This window comes from Haemorhous mexicanus, chromosome 8, assembly GCF_027477595.1.
Source record: "Haemorhous mexicanus isolate bHaeMex1 chromosome 8, bHaeMex1.pri, whole genome shotgun sequence".
Taxonomy (NCBI): domain Eukaryota; kingdom Metazoa; phylum Chordata; class Aves; order Passeriformes; family Fringillidae; genus Haemorhous; species Haemorhous mexicanus.
The window spans coordinates 19,125,472-19,146,991 of NC_082348.1; the positions used below are offsets into that span (position 1 = coordinate 19,125,472).

The following is a 21,520-nucleotide window of genomic DNA, read 5'->3' on the forward strand; positions in this document are numbered from 1 at the left end:
CTTGTGGTAGATGTTACAATAAACATTGTGACAGATAAACACATTGTGACACAATAAACTGTGACAGATACAAGGTTCTCCCAAAAGAAGCTCCTTCCTGACCTTTGTCATTTATGAATATATTGTTGCTCTGTTTATCAACTGTATTTAATACAAAGAACAAATTATGCCTATTTTTTCCACTTCCACTTGTGATTGTATTACCCTTCTGAAAAAATGAACATATCCATTCACCATTTCAGTAGAAGTGGTTTAAATAACTGATGATTAACCATAGAATTTTACATTAATTTAACCAAGGCATTTATTCCTATTCAAAAATCTTTTTGACAGCTGATTAGAATGGTGAATATTAGCTGGAGAGTGGTGGGCTAGGAAATTATCTTCACCAGCTTCTGTTCCTTACCTTGATTGCTTTCCTTACTTTTGTGGAGCTGCCTTCTTTGTAAGTACTGACTGGTTTGTTGAAGGGGCACAGCTGTGTCAGTGCTGCAGGTGCACATAAGTGAAGCCCAGCCTCCCCCAACAGCACTACTGACGTGTGTGGTACAGTGGGTGAAAGAGTGGAGCTTCTGCATGCATAGGAAAGGCCTCTGCTGAAATTGTCTGCAGACCAAACGTTGGGACAGATTTGGTCCCTTCAGATGTACAGCATCATTTGAGGGGTTGTTTTCACTCATTCAGCTTACCTAGAGAAAGGGCAGTTTCCTGAACCAGCAGAGTCTTCCTTGATTGCTAGTTGAGGCATCACAGGACTGTGCAGTCTGACTGCAGGTAATGGCAACTTCCCAGATCACCAGGAAAGATCTTTCCAAGTTTCAGGCTTTTTTTTCCCTTATCAGTGGGCTAAGATACTTCCTAAATGCATCAGCCTGTGCTTAGTGCCTTGCTTGTGCTGGCCAGGTGTGCTTGATGCAGACAGCTACATACATTCAGGGTTCCACAGATCTCTCTGTATTGAAGAGCACTCACTCTGTAGCACAATGGAGGACCAACATACACATACCTACCACAAAGTATTTGCTTACAGGAATCTTTCAAATTTAGAATCACAATGATTCAGCTAATTGGGGCTCCAGTAGTAACAAGTTTCCAGTAGGCTCCTTCCATGGCCATCAGTTCATCATGAGTGCCCCTTTCAATGATGAGTCCTTGTGACATCACAGCAATGATGTCAGCGTTCTGGATAGTGGACAAGCGGTGGGCAATGACAATGCAGGTGCGCCCTTCTCTGGCTTTGTCCAGCGCTGCCTGCACAGTCTAAAGGCAACAGACAAAGTGTCAGAATAAAAATGTGCAAATACAACAGAGCTGAGCTGGAGGAACCCAGTTGCTTCAGATTAATTAACCATATTGTGCAAGACTTGTAAAATGGACAGCGAGACTAAATCAGAGGTTCTGATACTGATGTGCTTAGCCGGGTCATGAACTCTGTTTACCAGTAGTAAACACAGAGGGAGAAATCAAGGAAGGCTTTTACTCTGCTGCCATGCTAAATGTCAGCTGAAAGCTTTGAAATCCAGGCAATTCAGACATTTCTGAGGAAGTGCTGCCTCTCATAGATCGTTTAAGAGTACTTGGGTCTGGCTGCTTTTTATTACAGCTGTACCTCCTGCACTTCTTGGAAAGATCATTAAAGGTGAAAGGCTGAATTCACAATGTGGAAAAATGTGCAGTCATGCAGCAGAGTATGTTGGCATATCTATGGAACAGAAAATGTATTGTATCTTGTAGGCCATTGTTTAACTTTCCCTTGATTATCACTGCGCATTTACCTTTTCACTTTCCGTGTCTAAGGCAGATGTAGCTTCATCCAGTAATAAAATTTTAGGGTCTCGTATGATGGCCCTTGCTATGGCAATACGTTGCTTTTGCCCACGAGACAGCTGGGATCCCTGAGCCCCAACATTAGTTTCATATTGCTGAAAAATATACAAAAGGAGTATTTTATTCAGGTCTAATTTAACACACCAGTACACAGCTAAAGGAAGAGCAGGAGAGGGACAAGAAAGTTGACCACTGCTGACCATTTGCAGAACCAAGTACTGGGAATGCAGAAACAACATACAGCAGCAAACATGTTTGGGGTGAGGTTTCCAAGCTGTATTTTGTCTGCACATGGCCCTGAGGCCCAGGCAGCACAATGATGAGCGTGGAAGAAAAATGTGATATCAAAAAGTTGGCTGATTTGTGTGAGGCAAAAAGAATTCTCCTTGCCCTAGATTTGGGAGAAGAGTCTGAAAGTGATTTAAGGGCTTTCTAGAAAAGTGCTTTCTTTGGGTGCCTAAATTGGATCCATCCCTTATATGTTCTTTTAATATTTATATTATTTCAGTGCATTTAAATACTTTTCAAGTGTACATAAGCAGCCAGCTTCAAATATTTTTATCTAATTGTCATGTCCTACTCACCAGCCAAATCTCCCATAGCTGGGAACAGGATTTATGTATGTGCCTACTGTATAAGAATTCAGTAATAATTCACACTCAGACTCTAAGGAGCACAAAAAATGGTCACAGCACCCTCTTGCTTCTACTGTCACAGCTGTAAAAGTACATAAAAGGTGCATGCATGTAGCAACTTCAACTGGTTTGAGAGCAACTCCTGCAATGAACACTGAGCAGCCAAGGCCTTGCAGGTACTTACGTTAGGCAGAGACATGACAAAATCATGCAGTTGAGCCTTCTGGGCTGCTTCTATGACTTTTTCCATGGTTGCTTCTTTTGTGTTACTGCCATATTTGATATTATCAGCAATGCTGCAGTCAAATAGCACAGGCTCCTGTGACACTATTCCGATTTTTGATCTGAGAAACTGCACATTTACGTTCTTAGAGTCATGTCCGTCTATTAACTATGAGGAAATGGGAAAAAACTTGAAGCATCATAGCAAAACAACAGCTTGCAACACCCATATAGTTTATAGCAAAACTAAATTATTTAACCATATCATTAAAACACAAACACAACTCATTTAAAGTGATTGGTTGAATTGCTTGTCTCTGACTCCTTTGTGCATGATGTGTATTTTGTGGTATGGCTTTGATCCATACCACAAAATACACTAGACCGTTTGCTCAACAGAAGTCCTAGTGAACTATTTAATTGCTTAAAGTTAGGCACATGCTTTATTGCCTTCCTGACATAGTGATCACCACACAGATTTTTTTTCCAGAGAAAGATAAATCAATCTAGATAGGTAAATATTTACATTAGGAAAACATAAGAGAGCTTTCTAAGCTATCAGTAATTGAATAACTGGAAGTTAAATCTAGGCAAGTTCCAGGCTCTTTGTTGCTCCATTTAGCTTGTGCTCTCACAGAATACATATGTATGTTCACAGCATACATTTGTATGTTTCATACAGAAGCTACCAAGGCAAAAGCCTATGCCCTACCTAATGCATAAGAGTGCACCTGAGGCATGTAGTTCTCTTATCTTGTCTGAATATGGCTGAGATAATACTTGGGAACTGCCCAAATAGTCCCCATCTGTCCTTTTGAGAAGAGAGGAAGCCTCAAACTGCACATGTATGAGCCACCACTGCTAGGCTGCACAGTAGGATACAGGCAGAAGGCCCTTGGAGCACTGCTGAAAACCAGGGCACAAAACCTACATTTTTTTTGCTTACCACACTTCCTTTCTCAGGGTCATAGAAACGCTCCAGAAGTTGGACACTGGTACTCTTACCACAGCCACTACTTCCAACAAATGCCAAAGTCTGTCCAGGTTTTACAGATATAGAGAGTCCTTTCAGGACCTGAATATCAGGCCGAGAAGGGTATGTGAATTTACAGTTAAGAAATTCAATGCTTCCCTTGAAATCATCCTGGTGAAAAGAAAAAGGAGAAAGATGTTACAGTGAGCTCGAGCTCAACCTTGAATTGCAAAGTAGAGGACAACTCTTCCTCAGATCCATTCTTGCATCTTTTGCTTAAAATTTGACATTTGTACTCATGAAATTATCTCAGGAAAAGGGAAAAAAACCATACTGGAGTAGCTGCCTAGATGTGAAGCTATTAGTCATAACACTTTCTCTGTTTATGCTTCCCTGCATGGCACTGGTCAGAGGCATAAATTGGAAATGGCGTTGCCTTGCCAATGGGCATATTTTTCATTTTAATATAGACACTGTGTATAAAATAAATCATTTCAATTTTCTGGGTCTGACTTTCCAATTCACCAGAAACTGAGCATTTTCATTTTGTCTGACTCAACAATTCTTTGCCTCCTTATGAACACCTGCCACCAGTTTGATGGGAATGGAAAAATCTCCATTATAATCAGCAATAGTAAGGCTTGCCATGAACTGTAAAGCAGGAAATAAGAGCTTCCTGTTCTGTGAGTCATCCAAATCAGTTCCATTCCAATTTACAGTAGTTTTACACTGACAAATTCCTAATACTACTCTGTCTAGTACAGAGTTTGCTTCCAAAACAGCAAGGACGAATAAAACTTTTACAATCAGCGTAACCAATCTTGTAAAGCGTTGATCCTCATTGACTCCTGAATCACTAGTGCAACATCCATGCCTGTAGTGAGCTGACTGACATCACAAATTATACATCTCCTCTCTTACCCATTTTTCCCCTTTTTCACTGTAAACACTGATTTTAGGAAGCCGATCAACCAGTTGAAAAAAGCGTGCAGCAGATGTTTTGGCTTTGGCATAGTTTGGGGTATAGGAAGATGCTCTTCCCAAAGCAGTTCCACTGGTAACAATTGCAGAGATCACCCTGTGGGGAAGGGGGTAAATGGTCATTCTTGGGAAGCCATCAGGAAACTGAGCACCACACCAAGTCCAGAACTTTTAGAGCCCTGTTTGTGGCTCTGAGCGGGCTCTCACCTGAACACAAAGCTGTAATGGAGTCCTTCAGTGTCAACGAGAAATCCCCCGTATCGATAAGAGACGGAGTTGGCAATGAACACAATGCTCTGAGCAAAGCCAAAGCAGACTCCATACACGTGTGCTTTTTTGATTGCAGCTCTGTAGGGCAAATCCAGGTGCTTCTCAAAATTGTCAATAAACATTTTCTCTTTTCCTATCCCAGCTACTGTTCTGATGTTAGAGAGAGCTTCACTGGCAATCTGGAAGAGGGGAAAAAAATGGGTAAAAGCTCCTAATTTTTACTTGGAAATGTAGAATGTGTTCTCACAAGTCTATGATTCTTTCGTGAACTCTGGACACTGATGCAATATATAAATTCATTCAGACATGATACAGACTGGCCCAAACATCAGAAAGCCTAAAGAGAACTTTTCCTACAAGCAATTTTCTTCTGATTTCCTCGAGAGCAGTGCTCTGCCTTACAGTAACAGACTTCAGTCCAATAACTTTTGCAAGGTCAGTCACATTCCATGCCACAAGTGCTTTTGTAGTTAGGGGGTTCCCAATGCTGTTTCAATGGTTTAACAAGATGAAATATTGCAACTTATTCACAAATCATTGCCAATTTCATGACATTTGAATTACTGTTGGTCCCTAAAGACAGATTTTTCATCTACCGGTGACTGCAAATATAAATTAGTCTTTAAACAGCATTACCCTTCCAGTAGCTTCCAGTGCTTTCTTGTCCTGCGAGGCAAATCCTGTCAGCATTTTAGCCTGCACAGCTCCAGATAAAGCCAAAAATGGCAGGAAACACATTATTACCAAACTCAGTTTCCAGCTGAAGTAGAAGGCAATGATCATGGACACCCCAATGTTAGTAAAGGAATTGACAATCATTCCTATCTGCGATCCAGTTGCCTTTGAAGAAAAGAAACAGACATCATTGATTTGTACTTCAAAAACAAATTAAACAAATCTTCCTATAAAACTTCAGAAAACTGTAAATTAAAATAACATAAGACACTAACAGCTAGACTGCACTGGAATTTAGCCAGTCTGGATATACTGTTTCCAGCTAATTGGATCAAGAGCAGGACTGCAAATGTCCAATATTCCTTTGATCCACCAAAGTTTCCATTGAGAATTCAGAAGATTGTTTCTACTGTTTGTGAGAAAGATAATGTAATTATTGAAAACTGTTGCCTTGGTTCCCTGAAGAATCACTCATCTGAATACATTGTTTAGCCTCTACATTTATCCATGTAGAGATAAATGATCAACAGGACCATTTTATAGCTTAGCTATTAACAACGAAGCCTCAGCGGTGCTAAAATCAGTAAGCAACATCAATGAAAAGGGATGAAACAAAGTTGTATTTCTGCCTATCCCTTTATTAAGGAAAAAACTTAAATACTGCTTTGACATCATCTTTATTGAATACATTTGTCTGCTCCTTATGTACTTTGACAATGCTATTCTTTCTAATAGAATTATTTACTCAAAAGTAGTTTTCTTTCATAGCAGTAAACAGCACCCTAAATAGGAACTATATTGCTATGTATTAGAATAAAAAAGTACATTTGATATCCTTTATGATTTTCAGTCAAACTCATTTGCAGAGTATGAACTTGGCAGCACAAAATGCTCATCATCTCCTCCTCTGACCTGCAGCAAGGTCTATGTCAGGCAGTGGAAGGTGCAGGGCACTGCTACGCAGGTAGCTCTGGTCTCCCTCACCCCCTGCAAGCTGTGGGTTAAATGGCTGTGCCTCAGTGTTGTGCTTCAAACAAAGATGTCCTTTTGGACATTAAATGATTAGTCAGAGTTTTACAAGTTTTATTTATCTCAATTAAAGGATACCCTGTGAGGCTTGTGGCAGGTTTCCCTGATTCTGCAGAAATTGCTGCTGACAGGACTTTAGGAAACATCTTCTCTAAAACCCCCATAAAAAGGTTTTTTAAACTAACTCACAATTTTCAGTCAAGCTGAAACGTGACAATTTTTGCAAAAAAAGAAATCTGTACATCTCCTTCCTATACATCTCCTTGTTTCTAGAAAATTGCTTGCATTGCACCCCAGCAAAATGGCATCTGACTCACCTCTACCTAAGGATCAGTTCAGATAGGGAACATATATAGCTCAGCATAATTTAACCCTCAGCCACTAAGGAACACAATGCATGCAGCTAGTGTCTCACTTTCCCAAACACTGAAACTAGATGCAGGATTCCCAGCTGGAGCACCAGCCAGTACTGCAGACTGCTTTTTTAAGTGGGTTGTCAGTTCAGATCAAAATTGCCACAACATGCACAATACCATGTTGAAAACTGGAAAACATGATTATTAATGACTGTCACTAACATACTATTTTGACATGTTTTTGAAATAAACACTTTAACATTGTGACAAAAAACTAATTCATCTTCAGGAAAAAAAAAGAAAATCAAACTTCTGCACTGGGTGTTCCTTCCCATTCCATTGTTGGTTGGTATTTTATTGATATTTGTGTTCTTTTTTGTAATTTTAGGGTATGCCATATACTACTGTTGGTTCCATGGTGGCAATCTATTAATAGAAATAGCCTAATTGGCTTACTAAGAACTGATCTGGCTGTTGCATGGTAGCTAATTTCTGTGACAACATGCCAAAATAGGCCTTCAATCAGTGTCTATAGCAAAATGATCCATAAGGTGCCAGGTCTTACCCCTTGGACCTGTGAGGCATCTGTTGCAAGCCTGGTAGTCAAAGCCCCAGGGCTGTTCTTCCGGTCATCAAACCAACCAATGTCTTGCCCGAGCATAGCCTGGAAACCAATTTTCCTTAACCGTCTTGTAAGCAGCTCACCAGACTTGGCAAAGGTGTATCCCTGGGGTATTTGAGAATAAAAACAGACTGTAAGAGAGAGACACCCACTGAGAAAGGGTGCAAAACCAAAAATATGTATTGCTAAATTGGACCATTACCTGGAGAAGCTGTGTGAAAAATGAAACAACTCCGACTAAGACAAAGAGCACACAGACACCATTGATCTGATTTTTTTGGTTTTCTTCATCTAGAATGGAGAAGGTCTTTGAAAATAAATAAATAGAAATGTCAGTTTTGCTGTGTGTGACATATGTACTTGATTCCCAATTGCCAAGTACAGAAACCCATCCTGCAACCAAAGCCAGAACACAGAGTTCTCCCTCACCCCCTGCAAAGGTCCAATTCCTTATTTTTCCTAAGGTGAGCCTGGATTAAAACATAATGGGTTTTAGTCCTGTTAACCAATGAGTTCAGTATGCTTGGTGTCACACACACTACTATTTGTGGCCCATCCCTGGTTATAATTGACCACTCACCCCCCACTGTAAATAATGATAACAAGAGAATAGCAATGTAATAAACAGCATAGCAACAAAGTAACAGTAAAATCTGTCCTGTAAAACAGAACTATCCCATTCTGCAGCTATCCTAACATGGTCAGTTATGTTTTTAGTCTGTATTCTTTATTAAAAAAATAACACTGACAATGGCAACACGCCTCATGGACAATAGCAGCAGGTTTATAAAAAAGAAAGATTTGTTGCTGAGGTGTCCATATTCAGATCATATAAATCTCAGCAGTTTTAGTGTGGACTGTCTTTCATCTGGAGCCATGGACTCCATGTCCAGTAGGAGTAAGAGCGCACCTTTCAGTTGAGTTTCTCTGGAAAGGATCCATACTCTGAGACAATTCCACCGGGAGAACCAAAGCATAAGTAAAAGAAACTACTGAAAACATTGTTCAAAAGGTACATACACAGTATTATCTAGTTCTTCATTGACTTTTTTGGACTTATTTCTGAAAACCTTCAGGGCAGACTTAGCTAAATTTATCCTTTCACTTCATAGCTGTGGGGATTTTCCCCTCACTTCCCCAGCATATTTGTCCCAGAGTACAAGCCCACGTGTCTGACACAACAATATTGCAGATATTTGGGCAGATCTGAAAGCAGATATATATTCCATCTGCCTGACTGCTTTTGCACCAGGCAGAAATATTTTAAATTTATTAATAATAAAACACAGATATTGGAATTCCTTCATGTTCATTATGGCTTGCTTTTTCTTGCAGCCTCTCTCCTTTAATAGACTGAGGCCTTCAAAAGTAAGAATTCATCCTTGGCAATGAAGGTATTTAGTATCGTTAGCCCCAGACCTCCCAAGGTCTGGAAGACTCCTCTGCAAAGGAATCAAAGGTAAGATTCACTGTGGAATGCATACAGCTGTGTCTCACCTGCTGCCTAGTGAAAGCCACAGTCCTTGACATGAGGTCTGGACACTAAAAAAGTGTTTGGAGGTGGCACACCTATGCCTAAAGGCCAAGGACATTGGGCAGAAATATTAGGGCCTGGAACATCCTTTTTTCTCCTGCTCATGGGATCTTACTTAAGTGCAAAACTGCAAGTAAATGTGATTCAAGTTATAAGCAACTTCCCAGTGAGAAATGTCTAAGCCAAAACGATACTCCCAAAACACCAAACAACAAAAGGTCAGTCTTTCTTCTGATAGATTGCTGGCACTGCTCTTAGAATCCTTTTCTACCAGGAGCTCAAATGCTGGGTCGGTCATTCATTCATTCATTCATTCATTCATTCATTCATTCATTCACTTTTTCCTGCCTGTAGGTTTTTGACCTCCATCTGTCTACCTTTTAGGGCATCTATTTTTGCACTCATGTGTACCTACCATGACCTGTGCAAGCAAGTGGGAAGCACATCAGATGGGCAGCAAAACCACAAAAAACCCATGGCATTCCCGTTTTGTTCCCAGTGAATGTGTTGTTTAGTTAATAAGATACAGCTTGAACAGATGGGGTTTCTCTAGCCTTATTCTTGAAAATTCAGGACACTTCCTAAGCACCAGTTAGAGCAGCACTGAATATCTTCAGGCTGCCTTCCAGTTCCCCACCAACTTGTCAAGCATTTCCTCAGAAAGATTTTACACAAAACGGGACGCATCCTTTTTTCTATCACCACAAGTTTTTGAAGAAATAAACACTCATGGAAGAACTTGTCAAGTTTCAAGAGAGGTGGTGGTAGTGGATTTTGATAATATTGTATCTTTTAGTGAACGTTAAAGTTTAAAGCATATTCCTACTTCCTGCAAACCTATTCATGCAAGCCTACTCTTTGCTGGTGGCTGTGAACCCAGGTACAACTACCTACCTCTCCCTAGGCATTCTGCAGGGAGCAGGCAGTAAAAAGGTGTCTGAAATATGTAAACAAAAAAAGTGAAGTATTTTTTAGGTCTGATCCAAAGCTTTCTCAAAGGCTTTCGAAGTCTGTATAATAAAATTCTGCAGAGAACGACCTTTGCAATCTCTCTCCACTGTACCTGCATGTGAGGTATTTTTTGTCTCATCTAAAATAAACTGTATGCAAGTATAGAAACCCATTCCCAAAAGTTCCTGGAAAATGAGCAAAAGAGATAATGAAGAACACATGACAAATGCTGATAAGCTTACCCCTTCAAAGAGCTCTAATAATAGTTTCATGACAGTGATATAAATATCTCTACTGAATAATTGTTTATAGGCGAGAAGGTTAACCCCATTTTCATTGTGAGATCTAAAAATTTGCCAAAACATGTCAAGTTGTGCATCATAAATTCACTCTCTTCTGTTTCAGAGCTAAAATACACTTTAAAATGTTACCGTAACATACCCCAAGAATCTGACTGAATAACAAAGCATAGAGTGGATTGACAGCTCCATTTGCAGCTGCTGCCAGAGATCCAAGCACCAGGTATGGCCACTCAGAGGCATTGTATTTCAAAATTCTGGTAAATGGTACAGGCTTGGCATCTTCCTCCACAACAGATTCCTAAAAAAAACAGGTTGGATTTCTGAAGTGAATGCATTTCATCAGTGATGCTCTCCCTTTGACAGTGGGATAAAATAGTTAGCCTAATTTATTAAACAAGTGGCCCTAACAGCTGCTCTAGCTTTGGACAGGAGGGGCAGCTGCTGTCTGGAACTCTTTTGTGGACCTAGTAAGTCAAGTTTACTTAAAAAAACACTTAAATAAACAACAAACTTTACCATCTCTGGGGAAAAAGAGAGAGGTTCATATCTTTTGCAGCTCTAATTGTTCCAGCTGCAGAGGTTATTTACAACCAGTTTGAGATTTTCTGCCACTGAAACTCAGACTATTCCCTTTCAGCTGTCTCCAGACAAGGTGTGATGAAAGACCCAGTGCCAAAACTTAAATTCCCTCCTCACAAGCAGCTTTTTCTGTCACTCATTCAATCTCTTAAATACTATTTTAAAGTATTGTGAGTGACCACACTGATCAGACTGCATCAAATCAACAGGTATGTGATATCACTAAAACAAGAGATTTCAGAGTGATAGCTGGATTCAGGCTTTTTACATGGTAATTATGCCTCCCTTCTGTGAAACATCCTCAGACTATATGCTGAATTCCCATAATTATGCCCAGTAAGGGCAGAATATTCATCATCAAATTATAACTTATCCTTCAGTTTGATTTGTGCAGAATTTTTGTAACACTTTGTGTGCTCAGCCCTGCTCATCTCCCTCAATTCATATGACTAGAAACAGCCAGACAAAAAAGACACTGTGAAGACCTATCTTTGGAAATGTGCAGGGAGGAGTGGGTGGAAAAATCTTGTATTTTCTCTTTCTTCTGAGCTGGTCCCAGAGGGATAGCACTCAAGCCCTCTATTTATCCACAGAATAGGCTTGGCAATAGCAAGAAGGGTAACTTCTATCTGCTGCTCTCTGTACTGAGCAACTGCAGCCATGTGAATTGATGCAGGGAGCTTCATAGGCACTTTGGAAACCCACTGTGCAGATTCCTACATATTCTGTGCCATTTTAAGGCGTGCTGTCCTTTATTTTCTATGCCAGTTGATTGCACGAGGATACTGAAGTGAAAGGATTTTGGGTTAGGTTGCAGTGAGGGTGTCTCTCTGCTCAAGTCTCCAGATGATTTTTAGAGGAAACTGAATTTATTCTTTACTGAACAAGAAGCAGTGCCATTTGTATTACTGAGAGCCCATTAATTACACTTCACAGACTGAGCAGTTTGCTTTTTGTCATTTAATTCAGCTTTTAGGAATGTATGTTTTTCAACTATATCTACAACATATATCAATTTACCAACAGGTAGAGAGCAAACAGCAAAATTCCTCTGCTATAAATTTTATATGGACCAATAATCAAAACAGCCATCAAAAAGCAGCCTAGGGTTTACACAGAGATGAGAACTGAAGCTGTGGTTTTATTTAAGGAGAGGAAAGGATCAAGCTAAGAGGTACCTGCCAAGAACTCTTAAGCTACAAGCACATAGGTACAAGTGATCATTAACAAGTAATATAACCTAATCAGTTGAAAATTTAACAACAAACTATTGGACCTGACCTTTTTTGCTTTTCCATCATCATCTCCATAAGAAGGGGTAAGATAAGTGGACTCTGCAGGATCTCCTCCAATAGACAGTGGAGGGTCAGGGACCACATTAGAGAGCTGGGATCTTGAGCGCTCCCGAAGTGAAGCTCTGCAAAGAGAACAGAAATGGCCTGCTCTTTACAGCTTAGTAAAAACAATAATTGCTTGCAAAACAGGTATGTTCTCTCACCTTTTTGGGAAGAAAATATCTCACCAACTGGGATAAATACTTTTCAAAATAATATTCCACTCACACCACTCAGACATTTTCTTAGATGGACCATGTACTGTGTATTTTTTAAGTAAATCTGTGTTGTGTTCTACTACATTTGCACAAGTTATTAAGACACCAAGTCAAATCACTGTTACCACTACCAGTAATTCAGGAAGCTGAAACAAAGCACCTCTCTCTCTGACAAAACATAATCCTGTAATGTAGGAGATGTATTCATTTGCACATGTCGGACATAGGCTTGCCTGGAAGAAACAGTAAGTGTCTAGCTACAAGAAAGCCTGGCTGTGAAATGCTTTAATTTTCATCAAGTAGAAGCCATAATAAAAACGTGCTTGTGGATTGCATTGATTTCTCAAGTAATTGCACAGTAAGTAATTTTTCAAATGACTGGACAGAAAGTGCATTAGATATTACAACTAAGGCTGTATGTTAGTAATATCAAACCCAGAATATTAACAGAATAGATCAAAATTGGAAAGAAGGTACTATGGATAGAAAAGACCAAAATTAAGAGCTTTGCTATTCATCCATGGATTTCAATCAGTAACATTATTACTCAAGCTATTTCTTTGCAAGAGAACTCTATCTCAGTGTCATGGTTTGAGCCCTTCAATCCTCTTTTACACAGCACACAGAAAATTTATTACACAGCACACAGAAAAGTTATATATTAGGATTTTGGAATAGTGGGATGAAGTAGAAACACTGAGAATAGTCTGGAAACATTTAAATTTACAACCATTTTTAAGACTCACCGCAAACTGGCATGATAGCTTCCCCTGCTGAATGACTGGACATTCTCAAGATTTGGCTCAACCACATCATTCTCTGCTGCTGCAAAATACAGAATATAGATCTCTGAAGTTAGTGCCAAAATTGAACGCAACCAAAATACACTGTGGTTCTGCAAAAAAGTGCATAGCCTCCAAGTTATAAATGGAATACTTTCTAGAAGGAATATAGCTTTTCTACTCAACCTACATGTTTCACAAGTCTCACAATTTGTATTTGACATAATGAAGTTAACTGGATATTAGCCCAAGGACCGTCTCACTTCAGATGTGACTGCTAAAGCATTTTTATGTATTTTAACTCTACAATTGCTCTCTTATTTCAAGATAATAATATCTAATGCATGCTTCACAAAAATACAACGAATCATTCTATTGAACCTTAATTTCCAGAAGCTTTGATTCAAATCTGCCTCTAGCAAAACAAATAGGATGATTTCAGCATAGTCTGTAATGTGCCTGAATTCCAAATGCAGCAGAACTGGACTTCTGGCACTCAGTGGAGTTATAAAATTATGGATATTTCAGGTCAGAACTAATGTTTCAGGGCAGACATATTAGGAAGGTCTTTCAGTTCATATGCAACAAAACCACTTTGGCCAGGGCTAGCAGTGTATTACTTCTATGAATAATAGAATTCAGCCAAAAAAACAGAAGACAAAAAAAAGGCAGCTACTAGCCCTTATAAAAAGAAAAAAAAAAAATCTGCATTCTGTGGGATTTTACATGAAAAATTAAAGTAAAAGAAAAAAAATGCTTACTTTGTGTTTCTTCTCTGTTAGGTGCTGTGTCTCCTTTGCTTTGTAAGGTCACCAACATGAAATAAACCCCTTTTCTCTGCAAGAGTTCCTCGTGAGTTCCTCTCTCTACAGCCCTGCCGTGCTCAAAGCCGACGATGACGTTGGCGGCTTTGATGGCTGACAGGCGGTGAGCGATGGAGATCGCCGTGCGGCCGAGGCGAGCCTGAGGGAGACAACAACAGCCCCACTCCCAGCACAGCTCACTGAAATGCTGCCCAGGAGCTCTGCAATCTAAAGGCTCGTCAAACTAACTGGAGTCCTTCTAGTGGGTTCAGCCCACTTTGACTTTAGCTCCATCCACAGCCCACAGAGAAGCATCTGTTTCTGGGCAAAGGGAGCTATAGGTTTCTGTTCATGTCCCAATGTAAGTAAAAATTAGTCTTAGTCCATATTTCTAAGGTTCTGCTTGTACTTATAAAACAGTTATTAAGAAACACTTCTGACTGATTTGTTGCAATACAGGAACACCCTCTGCAGGGTACAATATAAATAATTTCTGCTCTTTGGAGTCTGATTTTTGCTATACTATAGCAAACCTTATGAAGTGCTTCTTGGACAATTGCTTCACTTTCATTATCCAGTGCTGACGTAGCCATATCCAGGAGCAGGATTTTGGGGTTTCGCACCAAAGCTCGAGCAATAGCTATCCTCTGTTTTTGACCTCCACTCATCTGGCTTCCACCCTCTCCAACATGAGTGTCAAATTTCTGTGAAGGAAAAAAGTTAAAATCAAACAGATGAGAAAAAGCCTGTTAAGATCCTGGTGAAGGTAGTGGTAAAATGTCTCAGATTTGTCCTTGGAGTAGACTTTAAACAAAAACATTGTTAGTGCAGCAGATTCAAAGAGCAACAGGTGAAATAACTTTCTTCATAATGTACAAGATCATTTTGCCTGAATCAGGTTTTCAACCCCATGCCAAAAGTATGCGCTCGTTAAAAAGGTGAGATGTACTGGTTCAGCTTAAAACAGCTATATCAGCAAAAGCTGAAATGGAGAGGAATCACCCACCCACTCTCCATCAGATGACTCACAAGAAAACTTTTCCTGGCCTTGTCTGCTGATGACCTGTGACCCATGAACACTGTGTCTGTGATTCATGGATACCATATTCTGACAGCATTGGGTTCAGGTAGAGAATTAAATAAACACAAAAGCCTGGCCTATTGAGAGACAGGATCATTATATTCACTTAGAGCTAAACCTTTTTTAGCTCCATTTCCATGAAATAACTAGGGGCCTTTGAACAGCCTTTCAGTAAATAGTTTCCTGGAAGCCTCAAAATGCATAGATGGAGGATAAAGACAATGTACTAATATTAGTTAATGGTACTTGAATCATGTCAATAACATTCACTGTTGTAACATGTCATTTTCAGAAGCTACTTGACAAAATAACATTCAAGAACAGTAGAGAGCTCAATACTACCCAATTTGGGCTTTGTAAGGAGGAATGATTGAAGGCCTGTCATCATCAGGGAAGAAACTAGAGAAGAAGGAACCTCCAGCTGGCATACAGAGCTCGTACAAGGAGGTGAGGTTGTGAGCATCAGTACAGACAGGTGAAGTAACAAACGCTGGCTAGTGGGAGGCTGAGCTCTACATTGCTTTTGGCCTGAACAGAAACAGATCTCCAAAACATGAAAAATACAAATTTTTAAACCCTGCTATGATTATTACCATAATATTAAATGTTGTATAAATGATTCCTGAGGAACTGATTCTTCTCGGGGTTTGGGGTTATATTTTGGGGTGGGGGGGGTGGGATGTTTGCTTTCATAACTTCATGGCATACATGTAGTAAGACCTAAATAACTGTAGTCAGAGGAAAGGTTGTTGCCTCCTATCTGTATTAATCTTCTGTCCTTCTGCCTGAGCACAAATTGCTGCAGGCTAGGAGGGACAAAAGGACAAAAAGATTCTTTTTTCTTATCAAATTCTGCCGAACACTTTCCAAGGCAGAGCATACCTGTGGTAAGTCCATGATGAAATTGTAAGCATTGGCCTGTTTGGCTGCTTGGATGATGTCCTCCATGGTAGCATCGTCCCGCCCGTAGCGAATGTTCTCTGCAATCGTGGTGGCAAAGAGCACTGGCTCTTGTTCAACTACGCCAATCTGGGAGCGCAGCCACTGGATATTCAGGGAACGGATGTCATGGCCATCCAGGGTAATCTACACTTAGAACATGGACACAAAGTCAGGGAAAAAATCAGGGACATTATGCCCTCCACTTCAGAGACAAAGAAAGACACAGTGGAAGCTGATTTTTATGCTGTTTCCATGACCAGCATAAAAATCAGCTTTCAGATATAGAAGGTGGCAAAGCAGTGGTAGTAGTATTGGCTCTCGGAGTTGTGGTCTTTGATTTCATTTCCCATTTCTGTTTGGCACCAGAAATAAAACCAGGTGAAAAGTAATCATGAAAGTGATGATTATGTTATTTACAGTCATTTGTTTCTTTGTTTTTTATATATTCAAATACAGGTCAACACCTGTGATTATGTGTTCCTGTTTGATATAGGAACTCATAAATGGAATGAGATTTTGAATAGCTATAATTCATATTCTTAGCCAAGCCATTACTAAGTGGTAATTGCATATACCTAAGTGATATTATGGGTTAATGTTTAAATGTTCAATACTGTGTTTTCCAAAAAACATTTGTCACTCTTGAATTGTCATTTCTATAGGTAAAGTTTTTTACATAGATTTAGCACTGAATTTTTATTTTCTCCTAACAATTTGCTCTTTCACGTAATTGCTTTTAAATGACTATTAAGCACAGTTTTATAAAAGAAATGCATACGATATTTCACTAATTTTAAAAATAATTGGGAAAAAAAAAGAAGAAAAAAGCAATTAAAAGAAAGATAGTATTATTGCTTCCCACCTTGGAGAAGAAACCATGACATTCTTTCAGTTTCTGGGGCCAGAGAAACACATTCTAGGCTGGACACTCACCATGCCATCAGTGGGGTCATAGAAACGCTGGATGAGCTGTATTGTTGTACTTTTCCCAGCTCCACTAGCTCCAACAAAAGCTGTCATCTCTCCTGCTTTAATCACCATATTAAGGTTATCCAAAATCTGGATAGGAAAAAAAAAAAGAAGAAACAGAATCTGTCTATTTTAATTCTCCACAGTCATACAACCAAGTGAGTATATTCTGTACCTTAAAGATTTGAAGCAATTTTACAAAATTCAAAGAAAGTATTATGAAGAAAGAGGATAAAGCAAGCTACATATTTTTACACTGTTTGAAGACTCTGTAGATGCAGAGCACTCATTTCTACAACAGGCAGGCAGATTTTGACCTTTCATTGTTCCTGTGGCTCATCATTAAGAACTAGTCAAGTTAATACACTAGAGAAGTTAATTAATTATATTCCCTTTAAAGAACACTGTGTGTGTATTGTGAATGTATGCTACAGCATAAATATTAAGAATGTAACCATGAAATTTTGTAGAAAAATCTGATACAATATGTGCTTCCATCTTTAGAAGTAATAGCACTAATATGCTTGTCCAATAACATGCTTTTCCAAGGAGAATTTGTCAATTCAAACACAGGAGTAGAGAAATAGTGGCATATACAGCCTACACTCCTGTCCCTTTCCTAGACTTTAAATGGGTCACATGGTGCATTCCCAGGGTAATGGAAGAGGTTTATAAAATCTCCTTGCTCCATTCAGTTCATTACTTTGTGTTCTGTCTCATACACATTGATACAAGGGCATCACTGCAAGAGAAGCTGTACGCAGGTGAATTTGCCCAGAATTACTGGGAGTTTATGTTCAGCAGCAGGGAATATGCAGATGTGGCAATGGATATGTCAGAATGGTAAAATAAGCCAAACAGTAAGCAGAACAACACTTTAATGGAAGAATTATTCAGTCTACTTTCAAGCAAAGAGTCTGGGCTTCTGGAAAACAATCTCTATGGAAAATCTAGAAATTGCTGGCAGAACCAGGATATTTTTCTTCTTTACAATAACTATGTTCACAGGATGGGTGATGAATAATTACCTTTATGTCTGGTCTGGATGGATAATTAAATGTTACGTTATGAAATTCAATTTCCCCTCGTACTTTATCCAGCTTGTAGCCATCTTCTGACATGCAGTCAATGGTGGGTTTCTAGGATGAAATTTATTGGGTTATTTATTTGCTGTTAAACAGTCAACAGTACTGCAGTAGATAAATACAATACCATACAAAGCCATGGCATTTCTGTTTGAACAGCACTTGGCTGCATGGAGCCAGCTGCAGGCTCTGCCCCGGGATAGCAGGCAAGGGACATGGAATTGAGGGCCAGAGTGATGGGGGAGTTGGCATTGGTGGGTAGCACAGACAAGAAGGATGCACCCTCTTCTCGTTGTAGGCTTACTGCAAAAATACCACAGCCAACCACTCAGGCAGTTTTTGCTGGAACTGAGTAGCTGACTGACAGAGGCATTTTGACTAAGCTAATTTAGCCAGCTCCTCAGAGATAAAATGGCACTACCTCACTCAAAAACATCCTCTCACAGCACCAAACAACCAATTCATTCCTGAAATCCTTCAGGCCTTGCCACTTGGCAATTAAAACATCCATCCTTGTACACCCAGTCCTAAGAGATGAAATACTGGAGTTTTCCTAAGAAGTGCTTTGGGTCTCGCTTACTTTTGGCCAGGTCTTGGGTGTTGTGGATTGCCTGACATGAGCAGAGAACTGAGAAATTTGAGGAATCACAAAGAAATAAAATTTTCTAAGGATAGATTTCTGAAGCATGGAATACAAACAGTAAATTAAAACTATAGCAATGAATATTTGATAACTGAAATGTGCATGCTTTTTTAATATAGCCTAACAGATTGAAAGGAAAGTTAAAATGAAAAATGTGTATGTTCTAAGATGTTAAGAACAGCTACAAGATTGGTTCCACTTTAGGAATATAACTTACTTAAATTCCAGTACTAATCTATGAAGAAGTTTCACTGATCCTGCAAATGGGAACCTCAACATGACTAGTTTTAGTCCCAGGGCAGAGCTGTGCTTGTACTGTCTAATCACAAATCTACAAATGTGGCAAGCAGATGGATCTAATTTTGTCACCCTTTCTCTAGATGGATGAGATGTGACGTTGGTTTGCTTTTTTTACCCTAAGGTTATGTGACTCAGTCTTATCCTGAATATTGTGATTAATCCTTACTGTTGCAACTCTTAATGATTTTAAATTTTTCTCAGAAAAACACATCCCTAATTCACCTCTATTTTCAGTTCATTTTAGAGCTTTAGCTTATGAAGTGTTTATGTTTTGTCATTATTACAGAAGTTTGAAGGGTTACTAAAAACTGTTAGCATTACCATAGCCTTATGTGCTCTGTAGAAGACAAGCAGCATTTTACTGTATTTACACAGCTTTCAGCACAATACATCTTGTCAGTGAACAGAGATAATACATACTTTAAGAAATCAACAGTACATTTCCCACCACTAAATTTATAAAGCTATAGAAAGGTATCTTCAAGAAAGGAATCAGTAAATTCAGTGGCATCTCAGGGTCTCTCATACAAGTATTTCAAGTATCTGTTTAGATAATATTGTGATTAACATTTATGACAGCTGCATGACCAGTGCCAGTTCTCATTTGATCCCATTTTTGCTCAGGGTAGCTCTGGGACAGGTGACAGAGGCCACCTTCACCACTAAGGCCAACAGAGTCACAGCTTTTGATGCCATCTGGAAGTTATGGGATGGTTGTTGCAAGTTTGGTTGCAGAGTGGCTGCAGAGTTACTGCCTGCCAGTACACCTTCCATGGGCCAGCACTGATGAGTAATTGCAGGTAAGGAGAAAAGGGAGTAAAGAACAGCAGCAGCTTAGGTAAAGCTTCAGATCTCAGAACCAGGCCACTTAAGAAATCTGTTCAATGTGTTCTTTGAGCCCATGTGCATCCCACTAGACTTTTCTATTGCACAATCAGTTTTTCTTTATTCGGACTCATTTTTCCTCATTTACACTGCAAATAAAACTAGTACCACTTCAGGCATATTTAATTATTTTTCCACTACAAAGTAACACAGCTTAGAAATGCATTACTTACTTTATCTATTGTCTCAAAAATGTTTGTTGCAGCCCCACGACCAGTGGCAAAGGCTTCTAGACAGGGAGATGCCTGTCCAAGATTTAATGCTCCTATTAAAACACCAAAGAAAACCTGAAAAAGTGGAAAAAGAAGTTAACAAAATATGACATAACATTTTTATTATACCTTTCAGCTTAGACAAACCTAACTACAGTAGCTTTATGACTTCTCATGCATCTGCTGAACTGAAGTGATTCACTAAATGAGCATTATTAGCCAACAAGAAAGCAAATAAATGCATTTCAGAAGGCATTTTTGCTGTCTTTCAAAGCTCTGCTTGAGGCTGAAGTAGATAAACTCATATTTGCCTTTGCCTAAAAAAGTATGCATCTAGGTATTTACTGAGATGCCACTGATGTATTTTTAAGCTGTCTCAGTTTGACTGGGTGCCTTTTCCTTGAAACAAGATCTGGAACAGGACATTGGTGGGAATTAGTTAATTTCAGAGATGCCTTTTACCAGTAAGCAAAAATAGAAAGAAGCTTAAAACACTGTATTACAATCTTTGTATATAGCAGCTCCTGTCTCATCTAATACTGACAAAACTTACTTTTGAGGAGTACCAGCTGTAGAGAATATTTTTTCCTCTGTCTCACAGAGAAATAACTGTAGGGGCTGCTACCAACACTGGATAAGCCACTTTTTGAGGTGAAATTATTCTATCAGTGTGAGTGGACAGTTTCTACAGGTAGCACATACCCAGTGGGCTCATGGTTTTAAGTCCTTTTCTAACAACCAAAATGAAGAGTTACTCACTAATGATCCCCTTCTGAAAGCCCAAGGATCCCCTTTTTGCTTAAGCCTAGGACAATATGAGAGAAAATGAGCAACAGCATCTGCTCTTCCTGGGAAGACTGACAGACAATAAAGGCAGCTAGACAGAGTATTGAATATCAGAGGACCCTTGAGTCCAAGAATTCAGCCCTGGTGTGTGGCCTTGCGATCAGAAGCAAGTGAAGATGTAGCATATCAACTAAAACACAAAAGTGTTCAAAATTTCCTAAGAGCCGCCAATACTTCATTTCTATCAAAGGTTTATATGAAGGTTCTTAAATATAGACAGGAACTAAGGCTGCAAATGCTGGCAGGGGCTTCAAAGAACAGGACTCTGGAAGGTGGTGAACATAAAGAAGGTAGAGCCTTATTTAGCATTTGTATACCACATAGATGCAAATTATTTCATTGTCTATTTCTGCATTGTATTGTAAGTATAGCTTATTCTTCATAGTGCTGCCATAAGGGGTGTGCTTTTGAACATTTTTGACAGGCTTTTTCCTAGAATTTACTCTGTTTTACTTCTCCTCAGT

General features: G+C 39.3%; 1 protein-coding gene and 1 long non-coding RNA gene across 2 annotated transcripts in view; one reads left to right on the plus strand and one right to left on the minus strand.

The window, feature by feature from the left end:
• Positions 1–938: 938 nt before the first annotated feature.
• Positions 939–21,520, minus strand: part of ABCB11 (ATP binding cassette subfamily B member 11) — a 38,915-nt gene continuing 18,333 nt past the window's right edge. The window contains exons 12-29 of the mRNA XM_059853046.1: positions 20,172–20,285; positions 18,114–18,224; positions 17,050–17,175; positions 16,057–16,260; positions 14,627–14,797; positions 14,052–14,253; positions 13,255–13,333; positions 12,238–12,373; positions 10,517–10,675; positions 7,793–7,897; positions 7,534–7,695; positions 5,545–5,748; positions 4,846–5,087; positions 4,579–4,735; positions 3,631–3,828; positions 2,647–2,853; positions 1,776–1,922; positions 939–1,260 (exon numbers count right to left, since the gene is read on the minus strand). Of these exons, the coding sequence (XP_059709029.1) occupies positions 1,060–1,260; positions 1,776–1,922; positions 2,647–2,853; positions 3,631–3,828; positions 4,579–4,735; positions 4,846–5,087; positions 5,545–5,748; positions 7,534–7,695; positions 7,793–7,897; positions 10,517–10,675; positions 12,238–12,373; positions 13,255–13,333; positions 14,052–14,253; positions 14,627–14,797; positions 16,057–16,260; positions 17,050–17,175; positions 18,114–18,224; positions 20,172–20,285 (2,925 nt within the window). The 3' untranslated portion in view covers positions 939–1,059. The remainder of the gene's footprint in view (positions 1,261–1,775; positions 1,923–2,646; positions 2,854–3,630; positions 3,829–4,578; positions 4,736–4,845; positions 5,088–5,544; positions 5,749–7,533; positions 7,696–7,792; positions 7,898–10,516; positions 10,676–12,237; positions 12,374–13,254; positions 13,334–14,051; positions 14,254–14,626; positions 14,798–16,056; positions 16,261–17,049; positions 17,176–18,113; positions 18,225–20,171; positions 20,286–21,520) is intronic.
• Positions 14,086–21,520, plus strand: part of LOC132330547 (uncharacterized) — a 34,160-nt gene continuing 26,725 nt past the window's right edge. Inside the window, exons 1-3 of the long non-coding RNA XR_009487339.1 lie at positions 14,086–14,454; positions 15,467–15,621; positions 19,738–19,913. This is a non-coding gene — a long non-coding RNA (uncharacterized LOC132330547). The remainder of the gene's footprint in view (positions 14,455–15,466; positions 15,622–19,737; positions 19,914–21,520) is intronic.